At 39.9% G+C, this 22,531-nt stretch overlaps 1 protein-coding gene across 1 annotated transcript; it reads left to right on the top strand.

Moving 5' to 3' along the window:
* Nucleotides 1-763: 763 nt before the first annotated feature.
* lamp3 (lysosomal associated membrane protein 3) lies at nucleotides 764-21,808 on the top strand. Its single transcript, XM_078207041.1, has 6 exons — nucleotides 764-1,105; nucleotides 3,901-4,478; nucleotides 7,492-7,608; nucleotides 11,986-12,046; nucleotides 12,771-12,944; nucleotides 19,831-21,808. Exons 1-6 carry the CDS (start codon nucleotides 1,066-1,068, stop codon nucleotides 19,965-19,967), a joined length of 1,107 nt encoding a protein of 368 aa, XP_078063167.1. The 5' UTR covers nucleotides 764-1,065; the 3' UTR covers nucleotides 19,968-21,808.
* Nucleotides 21,809-22,531: the final 723 nt, after the last annotated feature.

Genomic DNA, 22,531 nt, shown 5'->3' with positions numbered 1-22,531 from the left:
AAAAAAATAATGAAATAGTGTGAAATTTATACAAGGAAACAGTGATATGGCTCCTGGAATATTTTGCCTTAAATCTTTTTAAGTTTGTTGCTGTATTGAGGTGTAAATTTTTGGGACTCACAAAATTTGCAACAGAAAATGCTGAAATTACTCAACAGGTCAGGCAGTCTTTATGGAAAGAGAAATGGAGTGAAACTGATTGGGGAATATGGAGGAGAGACGATGCTGTAAACTCAATGCAAATCAAGAGACTAGTATATTTCACATTGGTTATAGATTTTATACAATCTTTTGGACTAATACATCACTTCCTTTGAGAGAACATGCATTCAAACCAATTTGCATGCATCATAGATCAGTTACATTTTCATTCTGGGCAGTGCCAGTATTTCCCTGCCAAAGTTGGCGCGTTGTCCCAACAATGTACTTTGACCCCAATCTGAGAGAGATAAAAGCATTCCTTACACAAACACTTTTCCATTCCACCCTAAGTGGGATGGTCAGATTAATGTCAAATGAGGTGTAGTTTTATGTTTTGAATCTATGCTGCACAGACTTGTCTGTGTATGCTTCTTATGGGGAAGCTTGCATGCTATTAATCTAAACTGAGTTTGCAAGCCAGGTTTCAGAGGCGCCCAAGGTCCTCCTCCTTTATGTTTTCAACTGAACTGTGAAACCATTCATTGATCTTTCCCCTCAGTACTATCTCATGCCCTTAAACATTGCTCTTTAATCCTCCTTTACTGAGGATAACTTTGTAAAGGGGAGCAAAATAGAAATGGGGAGGGGGTCACTTTAAGGGCGGAGCTAGGGTAAATTGTATCTGCTGTTCAGCCCAATCCCTTTGCTCGCAAGCGTAGTCCAGCTTTGTTACATTTTCGCAGCTTTAACTCATGAGAATTGGCTGCCCAATATTTGATCTCACTTCCTACCTGTCCCCACCCTTCCACTGTCCCGTGACTTAAAGCTGTTATTACTGCGCAAGTAGTTAATAGTGAGCAGATTAAAAGTGAAACAGTTTTCAACAAAATCGGAACTGCTTTGGAGGAGAGAGCGGAAAGCAGCATGAAGAGTTTGGTGGCGGTTGTTGCTATCATTGTTTGCGGTAAGTTGATTTTAGCTTTTTAAACATTTCCAGTTCTCCTTTTGAAAGAAAAAGCAACTTTCGCTGCTGGGTCCCTGAATACGGTAAGAGGTCGTGTGTATTTCTCTGGGAGTTGCTGAGTGATTTTTAATTTAGGACTGAGTAGTAAGTGAAAGCTACTGCTCCCTATTTGGGGGGGGTACGTCGACTTTCGGGTTGAGTTAACCAGTGATAGGAGGAGCTTCCTCATCCCAGCAGAATCTGGAAAGTGCAGGAAGTGGGCAGCGAATCCCTCTGACCTGCAAAAGAACATTATTGCTTTTGTCCTGGATCGTATCTCCTCAAATCTCTTGGCACTCTTAATGGTGTTACAGGAGCTTGGATTTGCAAATAGCCTTGGATATTTTCAAGTTACCACAAAAATCTTGAGGGGCAAATGTTGACTCTTAACTGTGTTCCGCGAAACGTGTCCTCACTTGTACAAGATCCTACAAGTCTGTTCGTCTCAGCCGAGGAATACTTGTTTCCAAGGCAGTTCGAAACGCGCCCCTGCTCTTCAGCTGCCTTTGGGGTGTTTTAAGATCCACTGGATTAGTAGATAGTATTTAATGTCCTGTCCAAAAGAGACTGACTCCACTCATCTCAGTAAATTGAGAATAAAATTTTAATTCTGGGGTTTGTTTCTAATTGATTTGAGTATGGAATTTTAATGAAACCTACATTGATCTTTCACAGTCACTTAATTGCAGTGTCATGTAAGCGTTACTTTTACTTTACAATCTCAGCTGTCCCTCGGCCCTGTGGGTTTATAGGTAGCTATGCTTGCTTTTAAATCGCCATCTTTTAACTTGTTTTGTAACTGTACAAATCCATTACTTTACAGAACAATGCTTTGACTATTAAAACCCCAGTGTAACATTGTTTGAACTGGTCTACAAGTATAACTATTAAGTAAGCTGAAGTCTTAGAATTGAGTGTCCAGATTGAGGCGTCCAGATTTTCATTATCACTGTGCAGCTTTTTAGCAAAAGTTCCTTGTACTGTGACATCACAGGGTGTAATAATTAGGAACTTAGTGACTGCCCTCCTCCCTCTACTGGTGTAATCCTTTCCCTCCCGCATCTGCTAATTGAATTCTTTCTGTTGCAGGACCATTACAAGCCCCCTTCACTAATGCAAATACTTGAGTTAGTAGTCAAAATCCTTCAATTTGGCCTTAGTTTTCAACTTGTGACTTTCTCCTCTTTTATTTCTGTACATGTTATGCTAAAGTTAATGTTTCCTTCTCTCATACCAACAAATCCTGCTTTTCCACATACTTCAATCCTTTGTCTGTCAGTTTCTTGTCTGCAGTTCATGGTGTCCTTCTCCTTCCTCAAGGTTAAACTTTGTGAAAGCTTCAATACAGCCCTAGCTTTAGCTTGCTGTCTTGGCCTCTACTTTTTTAATGTAGCCCTTTTTCTGGAGACCTTCACTGAAAATGGCAAAATGCTGCTCATTTTACAAGGAATCTAAATTGTGCAGGATTATAATCTTTGCTCTTTATTTGGGAAGAACAGTATGAAGTAATCATCCCACTGGAATTTTCTTGCATCAAAATCAGCTGATGTGTAGTTTTTTTGACCCCTCTTTTATAAGTTTACTGGAGCAGTGAGCCAACTTTTCAATCTGGCCAGTGGCTGAAACAGAAAGAAAGGGCTATCAAACTAATTTCTCCACTGTATCAAATGATTTTATAATCATGCTTAGGAGAGCTTTAACCCTTGAGCATTTTAAAAAGTGGGGTGGGGGATATTGGAGGTGAGGTGTTAGGATTCCAGTTGGTATTATTGTTGCACAGATTTCAGAATGGATCAAAAGATTGTAACTTTTACTTTGTTTTGCCATGAGGCTAACAAAAAAAATTATCAAACATTAAAAATTTGAATCCCTCCTTAGCTTCACAAATGTATTCAAAGACAACACTCCACTCAAACCAAATAGCTGGTACCACTTGACCAATCTTGAGTTTCTTCTCTCAATCCCCCAGATGATAGTCACATGAAACTTTTCCCGAACTCCACTCCCAAAATGACATACTTTAAATGTTTCTTTCAAACCGTGCTTTCCGTGAGCTGTTTGCATTAAGAATCTGCTCCCTATTTTCCAACTACCCTGTTAAACAAAGCATCTGTTCCACTGTTATAACATGGAATCCAGCTCCAGATTTTCCACCTCCAAGACTTTCTTTTGTCTTGAGTGCTTTCACACACACTCTGATTTCTGCAATTATTTTGAATGATATCACATTCTGACTTCTCATGAGCGAACTTGTTTCATGTTCCAGTTACCTCTCTTCCTTAACTTCAGCCTTCTTAGAAACGTCTCTTCATTACTCTAGTTTCCCTCCTTGGCTGCCTATACCCAACTGCTATGAAATCAGTTAACTAAAAACCATCCTACCCTAAAGGTGGAAGTGGTTGATGAATAACAACTCAATTTTTCCAGTCTCCTGTTTACTTTTCATGCTGTAAACCCCTCTAAGCTCAATGGAAACACAATTTGAACTGACCACATCTAAGAGTTTTACTCTTACTCGACCACAAAACCCATTTAAATCTATACCTTATTTCAAATTTACAATACAAATATAATGACCTCTGTTTCTAGTTGTGGGGACAGGGGAGTGGGTCTCCATGCTAAACATTTTGGCAGGAATCACTCATTCAGAATTTGCTATTTGACTGCCTTTGACGATTAGTTTGCAAGCTTTTTGAAGATCTATTTAATTTGCTCAGCCGTTTATAGCATCGTGATTACTTGTCCTTGTCTTACAGGATTCCGTTTAAGTTCTGCTGTTTTAGCAGAAGATGCTGCATCATCGGAAATGCCAAATCTAGTGGCAATGGCCAGCAATCTTACCACCATGACGACAAAGCCCACTACGACTGCGCACGTGACCAATGCAACAAAGCCCACTACAACTGCGCACGTGACCAACGCAACAAAGCCCACTACGACTGCGCATGTGACCAACACAACTGCGCACGTGACCAACACAACTAAGCCCACTACAACTGCGCATGTGACCAACGCAACTGCGCACGTGACCAACACAACTAAGCCCACTACAACTGCGCATGTGACCAACGCAACTGCGCACGTGACCAACACAACTAAGCCCACTACGACTGCGCATGTGACCAACACAACTGCGCATGTGACCAACACAACTACACACGTGACCAACACAACTAAGCCCACTACAACTGCGCATGCATCAACAACTGTGCTTCCTACTATGACACCCAATTTTTCACTACCAGAAACTGGATATTACAATGTTTCTCTCAAAAATGCTGTTTGCATCAAGGCGGCAATTGGAATACAGCTTATCGTCAAACAAAAGGCAAAGGTAAGACTTTAGTTCCATTTGGGCTTTCACTTTGTGTCATGAATGTATGAAGTAATTTGGAGCAACTACTGGTCTGATTTTTGCGCCGACTGAGCAGTGCTAACAATTTATTACACTTAAATTTGCCCATAAACTTCCTGTGGGCCTTACCACAAATCTAGTACTCATCAAAAACCATGTAATGTCCCTTTCTGGGGTCTGTAAACCAATCCAATTGAAGAATCCTTATTAAGACGCTCTAGGCCAGAATATGTAAATTAAAATATTTGCTTGACTGTCCAATTTGTACAGGAGGTGCAATTAAGACAATGGAGGGAATTATCTTCCTGCTGGGGCTCTGTTAACTTAATTAGTTAAATGGTCAGCATAAAGTTCAAAATAACACATTGTACAGGGTTTGGTCCCTGTCAGGATCTGCTACCTCTGCCAGTCCTGTGGTAAACTTGCAGCCTAGGCTGTGGTTCAGTAACCCTTGAATAATCATAGATGCCATCTGGAGAAGATAGTCATGCTTGATCTATCTGTACCTCCAATTTCAATGCTAAATATCCTGGTGAGATTATGACTTGTTACTTCCTCAGTGAAAATCAGCAGCAGGTTAAGTTTATTTATTAGTGTCACATGTAGGCTTAAATTAACATTGCAATGAAGTTACTGTGAAAATCCCCTAGTCGCCACACTCTGACACCTGTTCAGGTACATTGGCCATGCTAAATTCTCCCTCATTGCACAATTACTATTCTGCAACAACTTCCGTATACCACTGAATTCCAATGTGCCTGACCCGGGCAGGGTGAAACTGAAGGAGTGAAGCTAGGTCAGCAGTGAAGTTCAAAAGGACTGGACAGGAGAGACCACAACTCCTTTTCTTGGCACTAGCTACTGTAAGACGGGCAGTTTAAAGACCCCATTGAAAGGACAAGGTAAATGATTGGGATGTGGGGAGGAGGTCTTTGGATGAGTTGGGGTGAGGGAGGATTGTTGGGTGTTGAAAATAGGTGTGCTGAAGGTAGTGTTCTTATTCCTTTCAAAGTAACAGATTAAAATTGGCAGGTTAACAATTAATCGCTTTGTTGAAAAATTTCCAGCTCAGCACAATTGTGGGGTAAACCCTTGCCGGAATTTCCAAGAGGGATTCCCCAGCATGTTTTTGGGGTGCCCCTAAATGTAACACTAGGGAGCCAGCAAAGCTTCTGGAGGAGCAGGGCAATATTGACAGCTGCCTAGCTTTGGTTATTGACAGGTGTGAATACAAACATTGCTGTAGGGTTTAGTGATGGTGAGCACTTGAGCCTCCATCAAATTGACCAGCAAATGGGGCAGGGTGAGTAATCTGGGTGAAAATCAATTGCGTGGCTACGTTTGCTTTAGGTGTTGCATGTGTAACCACAATACTACCGAACCATCTCTAATCTTGCAACTGTCCAAGTCCCTAGCCATTGTCCCAACTCTTGCAAGTACCCTCCAGTGGTTTGTTCAGAGGATCTCTTCACATTATGATTTTTAAAAAGTCAGCCTTTGAAATGTAAGATTAAACCATTTTGGGGTTTAATTGCTACAATGCAAAAAGAGGCTCTTCAAGCCAATGTTGTCCACTCTGGCAACAATCCCACCCAGGCCCTATACCTGTAAACCCCATGTATTTGCCCTGCTCCACATATTTATCTTGCTAATCTCACTGACACTAAAGGGGCAATTTAGCTTAGCCAATCCACCCAACCCGCACAGCTTTGGAGTGTGGGAGGAAACCGGAGCATCTGGAGGAAACCCACGTGGACATGGGGAGAATGTGTGCAAATTCCACATGGTTACCTGGAATTGAAACCAGGTTCCTGGTGCTGTGGAGCAGCATTGTTTGCCACTGCCCTCAATCTTTTTGAGCAGTCATGTAATTTTCTTTAGTAAATCCAGACCCACTCTTTCATTTCTTGGAAAGGAATGACTAATTTATGACATTTAGAAATTTTGCTTCGTATTCCTAAATGTGCCTGAGTGTGAATAATTGTTAAATGAGGCAAAACTTGAAATTTCATGATGCAATATATGGTGTGTGCACTCCTTGGGTTTTGCAATTTCAAACGTAACCATTTTGGTTTTGCTCAAAAATGAGCCTTGCTAAACATGGAATAACAATATATTATCTGTGTCTGCTTCAGTTATGTTGTAATAACAATGCTGATCTGGCTACAGGTTTTATGTACTTGCCCTAACCAGAACATTGGGATCTTTTTTTCTAATTTTACTATGAACATGTTTTACCACTGCAGTTGTAGGCATGGATGGAAATGTATTCTGTAACATTTGTTTTTGGATGGACTGCCCTTGCATCACAGCATGTCTTGGAGGGAGCTAATGAGCCATTCTAACATGTGGCTCGGTGTCATATTTTGTCGCTATCACCCCTAGGATGTTTCACTGTTAATGCAGCACCTTTGTTTTAATGGGCAATTTCTTAATATCTTGTGTTATGCTGGCTGGTGCATGTGTGGTGTTTTTGATGCTGTGAAATTGTGAAATCAAAGCTAAGGAATCTGGCTGGCATGGTTAAACTCTACTAAAATTCATTGGAGTTTGGAAATAGCAGCCTCTCATCTAGTGACATTGAGCATCACCTGGTGTGGCTCAGGAGCCCTGATCAGGCAGGATAATCTTTGCCATCCTGTAGACTTTTCTGTGGAGGAAAGTAGTGGGATTATGTGCATGATTTGCTGACCTCTTTTCTCTGGACTTAGGTGGTCATAACCCAGTGAAAAGCTGATCATGTTATATTGATTTAAAACACCTGGATGATTTGCATTTCTTTGGAACAATATATAAAGCATTTAAATCTGATTTGAGGAGTTTCCAAATTTATTTCATGATTTGTGGATCTGATCTATCGTTCTTTGGCTTGTCGTCTTTTTAATGGTGTGTTATGACATTCTTTTAAATTGGTTCATCCGTATAAAATGTTTCAATTTGCTCTGAAACACTTGCTTTCAATGCATTGACATAATGTGCACTCTCTTCACAGGATCTGTACTTCAATATTCCACCAACCAAGACTGCAGCTTCAGGAAAATGTGGGAATGCTGCCTCCTGGATTATCTTAAAATTCAACTATGGGTTTGTAAACTTCACTTTTGTGAAGGTGAGTTTCTGTACACAATACTGTACAAAAGTACAGAGAACCACAGCTGTGTTTGAATTCGTGCAGCTGGGAGAATATCTGTGGCCCATGATGCATTTATAGTGAAAAAGGAAACTCCCAAAAATTGGATCTGTATAATATTGCACCAAGTAGCAAGATTCTTAACGTTTTGAAATAGTACACCATTTCTGTGGTGAACATTTTGGATTGTACTGTAGTTGAGGCCAATAAAATATTGGTGTAAAATAGATAGGTTGTGCATGTTTAAAGCTACTTTTAATTTCAGATTTTTGCAAAATTGTGTTCTTTATCACTTGCCTCGAGTCCCAAAGCACTTTGTAGGCATTGTTCTAATAGCAGCCAATTGGATGAGACTCGGCAAATTTGCTTGCAAGTGCAACCAACTGCAAATAACAGGTGCCCTTCAGTTGCAAAAATCTATTTTAATATTTCATGTACTGTTCCTCTGCACAGCATGCATGAAAAATGAATTGCATTGATCCAATTTCAGGACCAACACTGGTTTTTGACATGTTGATCTTATTATGATTCTCAATTTTGTACCCTCCTTGCTTGTTGAAGCAAAATATTGTGGATGCTGGAAATCTGAACTAAAGAAAATGCTGGATAAACTCAGCAGGTCTGGCAGCGTCTGAAGAGCAGTCCAAATGACCATTCTGCAGAACTGTTCCCCTCCTTGGATGCAGCCAGACCTGTTGAGTTTATCCAGCATTTTCTGTTTTCAATTACTTTATTGTATTCGGTGAAAAATGCTAGTATGGGGGTGGGACGCCACTTTCTGCATTTCATCTGATCTAGCACAGCAAGATGTGTATATTGTCCCTTTCACTTGACAGCAATGTGCCTCAATCATTCGACAGTGTGCTATTTCCCACATTCCTAAGTGACATTGACAAATTTAGTATGTTGCAAACCACCTCTTCGAATTTTGTTTTGGACCTGTTAGAATCCAGGCCCTGGAGTAGAATAAGTCTGTCAAACCTGTGCCATCAACTTGTTCCCCAGTTGCAAATTGTGATAGTCTTTCCTATGCTTGCTTAAAATATATTTGGGGGTGGGGGGAAGCTGGATAGTTAACAGCATTTCTTTGTATGAATATTTGTAAAAGGATAATGAGAAACTGGGAACACTGAAAAGGTAAGGGGCCTGACTTGGGTATTTGAGTGGTTGCTGCAAGCTTTGAACCCTACCTAAGATGTAGGACCACTAACTAGAGGCTCTGAACATTCTAGGTGGTTCAATTGAAGTTTTGGAATGTTGGTAGGGAAGCCTGAGGGAGTTCCTGGAGAATTGGGAAGTGTTGTGGCAAGAGGGAGTAGTAAAGCTTTGCAATGAGCCATGTTAGCAGATGTTTCAGCATCTTTTCCAAAACATCCCTATCTTTCTCCTCCCCACCCCACCCCATTAGTACAGCCCCTACCTTTAATTCATAAGGGGATTAGTTTGAACATTTTCCTGATTAAAGCTTGGTAATGCTATTAATTTTGATATCTGCAGACCCTTGTTTGATCTGTTTTTTACACTGCATGCCAGTTGAAATCTGAATTGGGTGCAGTGTTGTCCATTTGCAAATATAGCACATAGAAGATAGGAACAGGAGGAGGCCATTTGGCCCTTCAAGCCTGCTCTGCCATTCAGTACAATCATGGCTGATCATCCAACTCAATAGCCTAATCCTGTTTTCTCCCCATAACTTTTGATCCCATTCGCCTCGAGTGCTATATCCAGCCACCTCTTGAATGCATTCAATGTTTTTGGCATCAACTAATTCCTGTGGTGATGAATTCCACAGGCTCACCACTCTTTGGGTGAAGAACTGCCTCCTCGCCTCCATCCTAAATGGTCTGCCCTGAAACCTCAGACTGTGACCCCTGGTTCTGGACTCCTCCTCCACCATCAGGAACATCCTCCCTGCATCTATCCTATCTAGACTTGTTAGAATTTTATACAAGACTGAGATTCTGCCCCCCCCCCCACCTCATTAGTCTGAACTCCAGCAAAAATAATCCTAACCTAGTCAATATCTCCTCATACATCAGTTCTGCCATTCCCAGAATCAGCCTGGTAAGCCTTCACTGCACTCCCTTGAGTAAGAACATCCTTCCTTGGGTGGAGACCAAAACTGCATGCAATACTCTAGGTGTGGCCTTGCCAAGGCCCTATATAGTTATAACATATATAATTATGTTCCTCTACTTGCAACCCCTTGCAATGAAGGCCAACATGGCATTTGCCACCTTTACCACCTGCATGCTTACCTTCAGTGACTGGTGCACAAGGACACCCAGGTCCCATTGCACACTCCCCTCTCCCAATTTACAGCCATTCGGGTAGTAATCTGCCTTGTTTTTGCTTTCAAAGTGACTAACCTCGCACTTATCCAAATTATACTGCATCTGCCATTAATTTGCCCACTCGACCAACCTGTCCAGATCATTCTGAAGGATCTCTGCATCCTTGTCACAGTTCACCCTCCTCCAACTTGATATCTGCAAACTTTGAGATGTTACATTTTGTTCACTCCTCCAAATCATTAATATATATTGTGACTAGCTGGGGCCCCAGCACCAACCCCACTAGTCACTACCTGCCAATTTGAAAAGCACCCAATAATTCCTACTTTCTTTCCTCTGCCAACCAGTTTTCTATCCATCCCAATACACTTCCTCCAATCCCATGTGCTTTAATCTTGCACAATAATCTCTTGTGCGGGACTTTGTCAAATGCTTTCTGAAAGTCCAAATATAACTACATCGACTGGCTCCCCCTTGTCAACTCTACTAGTTACATCTTCAAAGAATTCCAACAGATTTGTCAAGCATGATTTCCCCTTCATAAATCCATGCTGACTCTGTCTGATCTTGCCATTACTTTCTAAATGTCCTGCTATAAAGTCCTTGATGATGGATTTGAGAATTTTCCCCACTAATGAGCTAACTGGTCTATAATTCCCTGTTTTCTCTCTACCTCCCTTTTTGAATATTGGAGGGTGGCAAATGTCACTCCAATCTGCAGGGACTGTATCATTCTAAAATCCTAGAAGATGACGACCAATGCATCCACTATTTCTAGAGCCACTTCCTTAATCTACATGCCAGAGTATTTATCAGGCCCTGGGGATTTATCCGCCTTCAATTCCATCAACTTTCCCAGTACCATTTCTCTACTAATATCGATCTCCCTCAGTTCTCCCCCCTCAAATCTTGCAATCTCCAACATTTCTGGCATCTGATTTGTCCTCTTTTGTGAAGACAGAACCGAAGTATGTATTCAGTTGCTTGGCCATTTCTTTATTCCCTATTGTACATTTCTGTCTGTAGGGGACATTCATTTGTCTTAACCAACCTCTTTCTCATTCCATATCTATAGAAACTCTTAGTCTTTGTTGCCTACAAGCTTGCTTTTGTACTGTATTGTCCCCTTAATCAATCCCTTCGTCCTTTGCTGAATTCTGAACTGCTCCCAATCCTCAGACCTATTTTTCTTGGCCAATCTGTAAGCTTCCTTGGATTGGATACTCTAATTTCCTTTAAGGCATGGATTGGCCCTCTTGCCCATTTTGCTTTTGTGCCAGACAAGAATAAACAGGTGCTGCAGTTTCCCCCATGCATTCCTTGAATGTTTGCCATTGTCTATCCACTGTCATCCCTTTTTAAGTAACTCTCCCCAGTCTATCAAGGCCAACTCATGCCTCATATCTTCATAGTTTCCTTTATTAAGATTCAGCACCCTAGTCTCTGAATCAGTTGCTTCACTCTTCATCGTGATAGCACTCAATGTCTTCAATAGACTTTTTGCTCTGTAGCTTGGGGCCAAAACAACTGCTGTGTTGCATCCGTTACCTCTTCCATCCCCAAATGGCCAGGCCTTTTGCAATGAATTGAACCAGCTTGAGTCAGACCTTTGAAACATAGTTGACAATGAGGTGACTTCCCTCTTGCTCCCTTCCATTGCTAGCCTAAGTACTCCCAACTGTATATGCTCATATGTTTAAGAGCTTCTACTGTTAATCAATACAGCAGTTGAGATTTGACCCCCAACTGAGGGGGATTTCAGATGGAGGCAATTCCCCTTCCCACCCAAGATGGGGAAGATGCAAATGTCACTTTCCCACCTCACCACTCCTACCAGTCTTAAATTGAGGCTGGGTGGGATAAGGCCCTTAGTGGCCACTTAATAGGTCTGCCCAGGCATGAAATTGCACCAGGGTTTGGGTGGGTGGGTTCCTGGGGAATCCTGTCCATTCAATTTTAGCTTTTTCCCCTCCCACCTCAACCTGCCGGGGCATAAAATTCTGCCTCTTGTGTAAAAAGACTCCTGTGCCGAGTTTTAAAAATTGATTCCTTTTACTTGCAGGATGGAAAACAGTATTACATCAGGGAGATCAGTGTTGCTCTGAATGTCCTGAATAACTTGGGTGAGTTTTATAATATCAACTTGTGGGAATGTGGTTCATTTGAAATAGCTTTAGTGTTTTGCTTGTTTCTCTCAACTATGTATGAAATGGTTGGACTCTGTCTAATTGTGTGGTAACCTATTACATGATCACTAATTTCATATATTACAAATCCAGTGTCAATTTCTTTAATCTAGCAAGAGGGATGACATTTAAATGTTGCAGTATAATGCTGCACTGTATTGAGATCTTGTTGGCTTGCATTTTACAATGCTGTCTGCAAACCTGAATGAAGAATTGTCTATTCAAAAACTTGAAGTCCAACTACAGATCTCTGGTGAGCACCATTTGGCAGAGATGGTGACCCACAAAATGCTCCACCTTGTACAATTGCATATTATTGGAAACTCTCCCAGTGTTTCATTTGGAAACTTTTGAAGCATTGCCTTAAATCAGCAATACTTTCAAACTCTTCTCCACACCAAGAGAGCTGCCATTTCTTATTTTATAAGATGCACATTGCATATTCCATTTTTAACCTCTGATAAATGATCAAGTGAATTCATTGGTTTCACTATTAGTTTTCTAGGGGATAAAAATCTGATTTTACACAGCTAAGTATTCTATGCAAAAATTCTAATGGAGGAAAGAAAACTGCACTGGTGGTTTTGCTGACAGCAAATATATAATTATCCAGCTATGCTAGGTAAGTTCATGTCGTCATTGGTTCTGTTTTTTTTTTCAGGAACCTCCTATCATGGGACCGTGAATCATATGAAGCTGTTCCCAACTAAAATTGGGCATTCCTACAAGTGCATTAGCAAGCAGATTGTGGTTTTTGCAACTGATTCATTACAGATTCTGATGGTTAATACACAACTTCAGGCATTTGACATTCCAGATGGAAAGTTTGGTGAAGGTAAGATGTCAGCTCTTTTCACAAGGCAGGGAATAGTGTTGAAAACTACCTCCCATGTTTGTCCTGCCAACCAATTTTGTTCACTGATGTAGGGAGATTATTTAATGGTGAGCCTTGCCTCATGCAAGCCAATTAGAATGCAATGACATCATTGATCATGCTGTGGCTTGGAATGAGTTAATGAGCAACAGTTTTCACTGACCCAAGTTGAACATAAGTTCATTCATAGTGCCTGCTGCCCAGAGAGGCAAGGGACTGGGGAGTGTGTCAGTTGAGCCCAATGACAAACCAAAAAAAAGACTTTAGTCCCACCCAGTAAAGATTTCCTGAGTTCAACTGCCTCCTGTTGCCAAGAAGGTTTGCACTCAAATGAACACTATTAGAATTTAAGTTCAGATACCTCTAACTTGCATTGAACTTGGGTTGTCAGCTACCTTGCATGAGAAATATTGATTTGACATGCTAGCTACATTTGGATTGGCTGACAGCACCATTTTTGATTTTCTTTTTTGTCTCTGGTTTACACTTTATGCACTTCTTTGCTCAAATACATGAATATTGAAGCAGCTAGCTTGGTGAAATTTTATTAATATAGCTGAAAATGGCTTTCAGGTGAATGGTGATTAGTCTCTAGTCCACACTACTAGTTAGATTATACATTAGTCAGTTGGTTCACTAACTTGTATTCAAAAGCTTTTGTAAATGCTTGTTGTGCACTTGTACCAACAGAACCTGATTGAAGGCCCTCGCAGGTCATTGTAGTGGTGCTAAAGTTGGTCTTGGTGTGTGGGCATGGAAGCTTCTAACAATGAGCCACCAAGGTCTTAGAACTGATTTAAACAATTATGTTCCTGTTTGGTAATGCAATATTTATTAAACCTTGGGCCTGTGACTTAACGGATCATGTTTAGCAAATACCTAATCATTCCAACCCATGGCCTATATACAAATCTATCTGCACTTGTGTGTGAGAAACCACCTCCATTGCTGTTCACAATGCCCTGTTCTTCAAAAGCTGTGAGAAGGCTTTTTACTGATTGGACAAGACACAACAGGGAGCAATCAGTTAAGCATCCTTTTTATTGATGCAGCAAGTAAGTCGGGGTCTTGGTGTTAAGAAAAATTGATTGAGCCACACTTGTAGATGATCGAAAGCTTTCTTGAAGTTTTGAGAATCTTTTTGAAGAAAAAGCAGGAGGATGGTTTTAAGGAGAGAATTTTCTAGTTTGGGCTAAGGCACAGCCACCAAAGATGGACCAAATAACATTTAAGATGCTAAAAAAGGCCAGAATTGGATAAGTGTGGATATGAGGGTTATAAGGTTGGAGGAGATTGGAGAGAAAGTGTTTCATTCCTTAAGCTATTAACAATTGTAAATTTTAAAGCACTTCTTCCTTGTTCTATTACCTATGACATTGCAGTCCCTATTCTGACACATCCTGGTTCAGTTGTTGCATATCCAGTTAGACTGAAGAAAGATATTTATTTGCTCTGTTCATATGGGTTTTAGATGACTTTTGAAGGGCTCTGCACTCTTTTGGATAATTTGTTGATTGCAACTTGCAATGCACAAATGCCAAATCGCTGGCAAACATCTGTTTGTTCAGCATAATCTGACCAAATGCTTGTCTACGTCACTTGGGTTCTAAAATGTTTCTCTTGCCCTGATTCAACAAAGGTCTTTGCTTGCACACGATTAAACTAGAAACTTAACTTGTTTTTGAAAGATGACCTTTTTCTTCATGTAACCATTTTGTGTTTTGAGCCTGCATGACCTGTCAAGTTTGTAACCATTTGGCTGTGGGTAGCTCAATGGCAGAAAATGCCAATCCAAGATGTAACTCAATATTGTTTCACTCGTCATGAGTTTGTTCTGTATATGGTTTTTGCATCAGTTGTTTTGTTTCACTGAATATTTTTGCATACCTGAACAAATTATTAATTTCATATCCTAAAAGTTAAGACTGACTTCTGACTCCTATTGTAGCGGGAAAATGTGAAGCAGATGCTGAGAGTAAAGTAATTCCAGTCTTAGTGGGAATCGCTTTGACAGCATTGATCCTAACTGTGGTCACTATGTATACACTTGATAGAAGACGGACATCAAAAGGACATGAAGCTGTTAAAGGCTGCTGATTTGATCAGCAAGATCTTAGACATGTTGAAATGGACACTAAATTCTGCTTAATTGTGTAAAATATCATAAGTTGCAGCAAATCTTTTTTGGGAAAGATCCAAAAAATGTTTACAATGTCGGCAGGAATAATTACAAATAGTGATGGGAGTTTTTGTTGAACTGGCTGTTGTATGCAGATCGCTCCACCTAACAAATGCACTTGAAATAAAATGTTTTACTACTTGTCTATTGGTAGAATTTTCTTGCAAAGAAAATTTGGTTTATGGTTATTGCATAAACATGTCAAATAACAAATGGAGTGCTCAAGCTGTCATGGTGGAAGTTTTTGTTCATTCATGGGATCCTTACAGTGTAGGAGGAGGCCATTTGACTCATCAAGTCTGCACTGACCTGACACAGTATCTTTATGATGTGGTGATGCTGGCGTTGGACTGGGGTAACTGATGGTATTTGCTACCAAATAAACCTGTTGGACTTTAACCTGGTGTTGTGAGACTTCTTACAGTATCTTTACCCAGGCCCCCTCCCTACACACTTACCATGGCTAATCTATCAAACCTACACATCTTGGAACACTAAGGGAAAATTTAACATGGTGACTGTAGGAGGAAACCCATGTAGACAGAAACATAGAAACTAGAAGCAGTAGTGGGCCCTTCGAGCCTGCTCCACCATTCATATTGATCACGGCTGATCATCACATTCAATATCCTGATTTTTATTTCCTTGATCCCTTTATCTGATTTCTTCTTGAAATCAGAATGTTTTGGCCTCAACTACATTGTGGTAGTGAATTCCACACTCTCTAGCTTCTGGGTGAAGAGCTTTGTCCTCCCCTCGTTCGAAAAGGTTTACCCCCTATCTTCAAACTATGACCCCCCAAGAGTTCTGGACTCTTTCCACATGCACCTCAAGGGAATATAATCCTAACTGCCTTGGTCTCTTCATATCACAGGTCAGCCTGGTAAACCTTTGCTGTACTCCCTCTGCTAAGGACATGAAAACTGCATGCAATACTCCAGATGTGGCCTTACCAATGCCCTATGCTCAAATTCTCTAGCTATGAAGGCCAACATACTGTTCACCTTTACTGCCTGCTGTACCAAGGACTCCAAGGTCTCATTGAGTATCCACCTGTCTCAATTGACACCCATTCAAGTAATGTCTTATTATTGCTACCACAATGGATAACTTCACATTTATCCACATTATATTGTATCTGTCATGCAGATGCCCACACACTCATGGGATTTGAATCGCTGGCTCTGAGGCAGCAGAGCTAACCACTGCGTGCTGGGAACATCACTGCTGAGGCCAAAGTTTGTTGCCTATTCTTAATTGTCCTTGAAGGTGGTGATGAGTCACCTTTTTTTTTAACTGCTGCTGTTTGTGATGTAGGAATACCCATAGTGCTGCTGGAAAAGGAGTTGCAGGTTTTTGACCCAGTGATGGTGAAAGACTAGTGATATAGATGGAATTGGCCTGGGTGCCCAGTTGCAATCAACCCAATAAGCCAGTAATTGATTTTCAAGTCGAAACAGGATTTTAAACCCCAAAAGGTAGAGAAGACTTTAGATTTAATACAGAATTATTGAAGGCAACGTTATGGAGGTTCATGCAGTCGTACAGATAAGCCCAATTCTAATACAAATGTTTTTCAATTAAAACCCATTCACTACCTTTTTGAACCTAGTTCTAGTTGTTTTGATTTTAAAAAATACAGAATGGAATCAAACTTCTGCTAGTGGGGGTAGTACAGTGGTTAGCACTACTGCCTCACAGCACCAGGGACCTAGATTCAATTCCTGGCTTGGGTCACTGTCTGTGCGGCGTCTGCACATTCTCCCTGTGTCAGCATAGGTTTCCTTCGGGTGCTCCAGTTTCCTCCCCTTGGTGCAGAATCATAACCGACTTGTCACATTTTTGTTGACAAGTATTCATGATTAGAATACAGCTAGTAATAGGACTTCCCTGCAACACTAGTTTTATTCTTTTTGGTGAACGTCATGCAATTTCAGATCAGCTCATTACTTTACTATGGCTCTAAAGCCAATTTAATGGTGCTTTTGGCCCATTGTATCAGTGCTGGCTGAAAAAAAAAGAAACTAGCTGCACACTGTAATCCCTTTCCAGCACCTGGTCTGTAGTCTTGCAGCACTTTTAGATGCAGATTGAGTCCTATGACTTGAGCATTTTAGCCTCAACCACCAACAATGGTAGAGAATTCGAGATGCTCACCACCGCTCTGAAACAAGGTTTATTTTCTCATTCCCTTTCTTATCTTTCTATCGATCACCTTAAATCTATACCCTTCGTAATTGACCCCTCGGCTTGGGGAAACAAGTCTTCCCTGCCTGCACCCCTCAATTGGATCGCCTCTTCCATTCTAAAGAAAACAACCGTAACCTATCCAATCTCTGCTCAGATACAATTATCAAGTTTGGTAAATCTCCCCTGCACTTTCTCTCCAGAGCTATTATGTCTTTCCTGTGATGTGACCAGAACAGTGCACAAAGCTCCAGCTGTGACCTAACCAGTTCATGCTTTTTTAAATTTCATCTGTTCTTGTATTCAATACCTTGCCCAATAAAGGAAAGCATTCATGTGTTTTCTTGACCACCTTGTCCCTCTGTCCGACCACCTTGTCCCTCTGTCCTGCCACCTTGAGGGACTTGTGGACATGCTCTCCAATGTCTCTAACTTCCTTAACCCTCCTCTATTTTCCCATTTTAAGTATTCCCTTGCTTTGTTTGCCCTCCCCAAATGCAATACCTCTCATTTTTCCAGATTGAATACCATTTGCCTCTTCTGTACCCACTCAAACAAACCATAGATATATGTCTGGACAGCTATCCTCTTCATTATCAACTACACAGTCAATTTCTATGTCATCTGCAAATTTCCATATTTTAACTATTGTTGGGCTAATTTATATCAGATTGTGAACAATGAGCTCTATTCTTGAGCCAGGACTTGGCAGACCATGATGTTCTGAGTCTTATCAAAAGTTGGAAATATTACTTGGCAGCAGGAAATTGTTTCCAGACACTGTTTTTATAGAAACCTCTCAAATTTACAATATTAATTTAAAATAAAGAATCTAGTTTTCTTAATTTGTGGATGATATTCTAACTTAATCAAGATACATTCCTTAAGGAGTCTTCTGTTTTATGACTGGCCCCAAATACAAAATCATATAGAAAAAGAACGTGAAATGGTTGCATGGAGTCTGCAGGTTAGATTTAGAATGGTTCCCTTTGACCTACTTAGCTTACCTCAGTAAGAATAAAATGGGACTAGTCTGAAAACCGTCAACGTTTTGCTGAAAATCTATCCAAGCTTTTGTACTTCGTTCCAAATGGGGATGGTGCTTGGATTAGAAGAGAGCTTGAAGGTGGTTGGGTGCTCATGCAGATGCTGCCCTTGTCCTTCTAAGTGGGAGAGGTTGCAGGTTTGAAAGGCGCTATAGTGCATCTTGTATATGGTATGCTGCTGCCAGTGTGAGCTGATGTTGGATGGGTTGCTGATCCACCTTGTCCTGGATGGCATCGGGCTTCTTGAGCATCTAGGCAAATAGAATATTCCATCACACTCCTACATTTATAGATGGTGCACAGGCTCTGGCGAGTCAGGAGGCAAGCTACTCACCACACAATTTCCAACTCTTGACCTGCTCTTGTAGCCACAGTATTTCATGTGGCTGGTTTATAATCAATGGTAACTGACAGAATGTTGATGCTGGAGTGATCGATGATGCCATTGAACATGAAGGAGAGGTGGTTAGATTCTCTCTTGGTGATGGCACTAATGTTATTTGTCAATTTGAACTTGTAGGGATTATTACTCCAATCCTATAAATATTAGACCAGTAACCAACCTACTATAACCAATTGTGAGCAGAAAGTTCACTTGTGCACAAGTAATATGAATCCCATGTCAGTGAGCTCACTCTTTTACACTAAACCAAATACAATTGTTGTTTTATGGGACTTTTCTCAAGCTCGTCAGAATTCTATCAGGCCCATGGATTAATTATAAGTGTGAAGGGACAGTTATAATAAAATAAATAGCTTATGTTGCCTTGGATGAGAGGATCAAAGGTAATCGTGATTGAAATAATCAAGGAAATTGAATGTTTCCTTTTGGAATATCCGAATTAAGTTGACATAATCTTAGAATTCATGCTAAACTGGTTAAGAGTGAATCTATAATACATTACCCTCATTGGCTATGGATATAAGATAAATTCCAGGATTTGAATATTATACTGAAGTAAAGCTATCGAGGTGTGCGTGTGTATGTGTATATATAATATATGTATAAAACATAAGCAATTAGAATGAAAAAGGTAGAACTCCCACTTTTGTTTAAAAAGGCAGGTTGATTTTTCCCGATGACTTACTGCTGTTTTGAAACGTTAGTCTCACATCATCACGTGAGATTGTGCTTTCTGTGAGATTGTGCTTTAAGGGTTACATTTTGAAAATGCATTCTCTTTTTAACTGAAACTACAATGAGAAATGAGTGTTTTTGTTGATAATATCAGGAAGTTTGATCAATTGGAACAATGGTGACATTCAGAAGCACTTTTATTCTTGATTTTGGTCGATAATTTCACTTTATTCAAGTTTCCAGGCATTTGTTCTAGTTCACAATGAACCACGTTGTTTGCCATATTTGATTGTAAATGATTATTTACTTTTTAAACATTACAAATTGAGCTTTATTTGTATCCTTTCTATCTTACAGTGAACAAATGCTCCTTGGACAGTCGATTTATTATGCCCATCCTATTTGGAGTATCTCTCTTTGTGTTGATTGCCGCTGTAATCATTGTGTACTTAATCTGTCGGCATCGAAGATCTGTGGGCTATCAGCGAATCTGAGGAAAAAGTACCAGGTTGTCATCAGAAGATGCTCACCTCTACTTATTTTAAACTTCTGGCTATTTTTGAAAGTCGGCATCTGGGGCTGAACTAAACTCTGCTGAGTTCCCCCTCATTCATCTCCCACCCAGATTTGGTTTTGTTTAAATTTTGTATATTGAGGTATTGGTGGAGAATTAGATTCCTATTTGAACTGTAAGCATTTTTGTGTATGTTCCTTTATTCCCTCGATTCAAAAATTATTGAGAACTAAACCCATATTGTTTAATGCATTTTGGAGCGGTATAGCATTTTTTTGGCTCAAATTTAACACTTTGCATTTTGAAACTTAGATTGTGAGAAAATGCATTTTGAAAATATCCCCTTGAATTATTATTTAAAAGCTAAATAAATGTACAGGGATTCTGTTCTCTACATCAGTTTGATTTAGGTTCATCCAAGATGTATTTTTCTAAAATATTGTACAAGCATTGAAGACACAATTTATCAAAATTGTGGAAAACTAATGATAATTTCACACGAGATTGGTTGGTTATCTTACTTTTTTTTTAGGGCTTTTAAAGTTATTGGTTTTGGCTTGCTTCATGGAATTCCTTTCTTTGCATTATATTTAAATGTTTTTTCATGATTGATGTGTCTTCACTGCTGTCAGTAATTAGAAATGGCACGAAGCAATTTAAATCATGGATTTGGTTACTTTGAATCGCTCAAAATTTTTAGAAATGGAAAGTGATTGGTTGCTAACTCATTGAGATAGTTAAGCTGCCATTTATGAATGTAAATTCATTACAATATCTTGTGTATGGATTATAATTCTGACAAGTAATGTCTTTAAAAATATTACAGGATGATTATGAAGACACATTTCCAGAATGTAAAGATTCTTAATGACTGCTGAAGGATGCAAAACAATTCAGAAATTTGTACTGATTCTGCTTTGCTCCTGCCATATGAAATGTGAATTTCAGTTGAAGGAAGCAAACTGATTGCATAATTAGGGCAAAATGATAGAATTCCTACTCAATGCTTGTTAGAGCTACAATCGACAAGGAAAGATTTTCAGCAATAGTTTTCTGACTGGGAAGAGAAAAATATTGTGTATAATTTTATTTTCAACCCCTGATTTTCTGCACTCCAGGCTGTGTTTAACTAAGAGGGGGGTGAAAATGTATCAAAGCATTTTACTTTCTGCCATCACTCCTCAAATTTGACTTGTACTGGGTCCACAGCCTACTCTGAATAGTAGGTGTCCCTTTTCTGGGCTCCTTGGGCCGCATTCTCTGACCACACCTGCAGCTCGCATTCTCCAGTCCCGCTGCAGTGGCTGAGTACCAAATTCACCATTCTCACTGGCAGCGGCGGTGGGATGTGAACGGCTGAAGAATTCCCACCCTTGCTGTTAAACATTATGCGGTTTGTTTGAATATTTTTGTGTGGTGGTTACCAGTAATTGTAGAAAATTGATAAGGCTATATCGCCAAGTGGATCTACTGTGGAGGGGAAATTATTACTACTTAGACACGCTTGCTTCCCAGCTCCCCAAGCAATGTTCATTAAATTCAGTTTATTCTAGGTTTAGAAATGCTTTTGACAAAGATAGGTTTGAATTGATTTTTGCTGCTCTGATTTCATCAGTGAAACTCTTCTGTTTGACTACTTCATGGCTGCGTCAAACTTTGTTTGAATAATTACGTGGTCATTTTGGGGTTGTAGTAAGGCGCAATACATTTTCATATCTAAGTTGTAAACATTTTTAATCTATGTATATTATAAAGATTTGATATTCTATAAATGAAATTTGATATTCTTTACTTTAATAAAGGCCTGTCCATCACACTTCATCACCATGAGACTGGGTACAATTATTATACATGGTTACAATATGTGGCTGATTATTAACTTCACGTCCATTTTATTTCACTTGTCATTATGGTACAGAAGGAGACCATGCAGCCTATCAAGTTCACATTGGCTCTGTAGAAAAATGTAGATGGTTCTATTACTCCACTCCACGATATAAATAAAACCGGGAAAAAGTAGATCCAAATTTTGCATTCTGCAATAATATTGATTGATTCATGTTTAGCTGTAGAGTCTATAAATCTTACAGATTATATTTTTATGGTGTAAGCTTCGAGCTATAATTACCTCATACCATTGTTTGGGCTGGTTTAATGGAATAGAATAATTAGAATGCCACTATTCATTTGCTAATAGTAGCCACCAATGTCTTCTTGTGAATAAGGCTGATTGACTTTTATGAAAATAAAATTCTCTATATGGCATCTCATTCATTCTTGTATCATTGGGCAGGATTTTCCAGTTGCGTATGCCCCGAGACCGGAAGTACCTGCCTGAGGCTGTTGGACATTTAAACGATCCCTCCCACCCATGACAATTCCTGCAGAACCGAAAAATTTGTCCCTTCCAACTTCATGCTTATCAGATATGTTCCTTATTCCACCTTTCTCTGCTTTTCTTTCTTTTAATCACACTTAGAATAGAATCCCTACAGTGCAGAAGGAGACCATTCAGCCCATTGAGTCTGCAATGACAGAGCATCT

Source organism: Mustelus asterias, chromosome 3 (genome assembly GCF_964213995.1).
Source record: "Mustelus asterias chromosome 3, sMusAst1.hap1.1, whole genome shotgun sequence".
Taxonomy (NCBI): Eukaryota; Metazoa; Chordata; class Chondrichthyes; order Carcharhiniformes; family Triakidae; genus Mustelus; species Mustelus asterias.
Note: the sequence above shows the minus strand (reverse complement) of the source record. Positions and strands in the feature narration are given on the sequence as shown.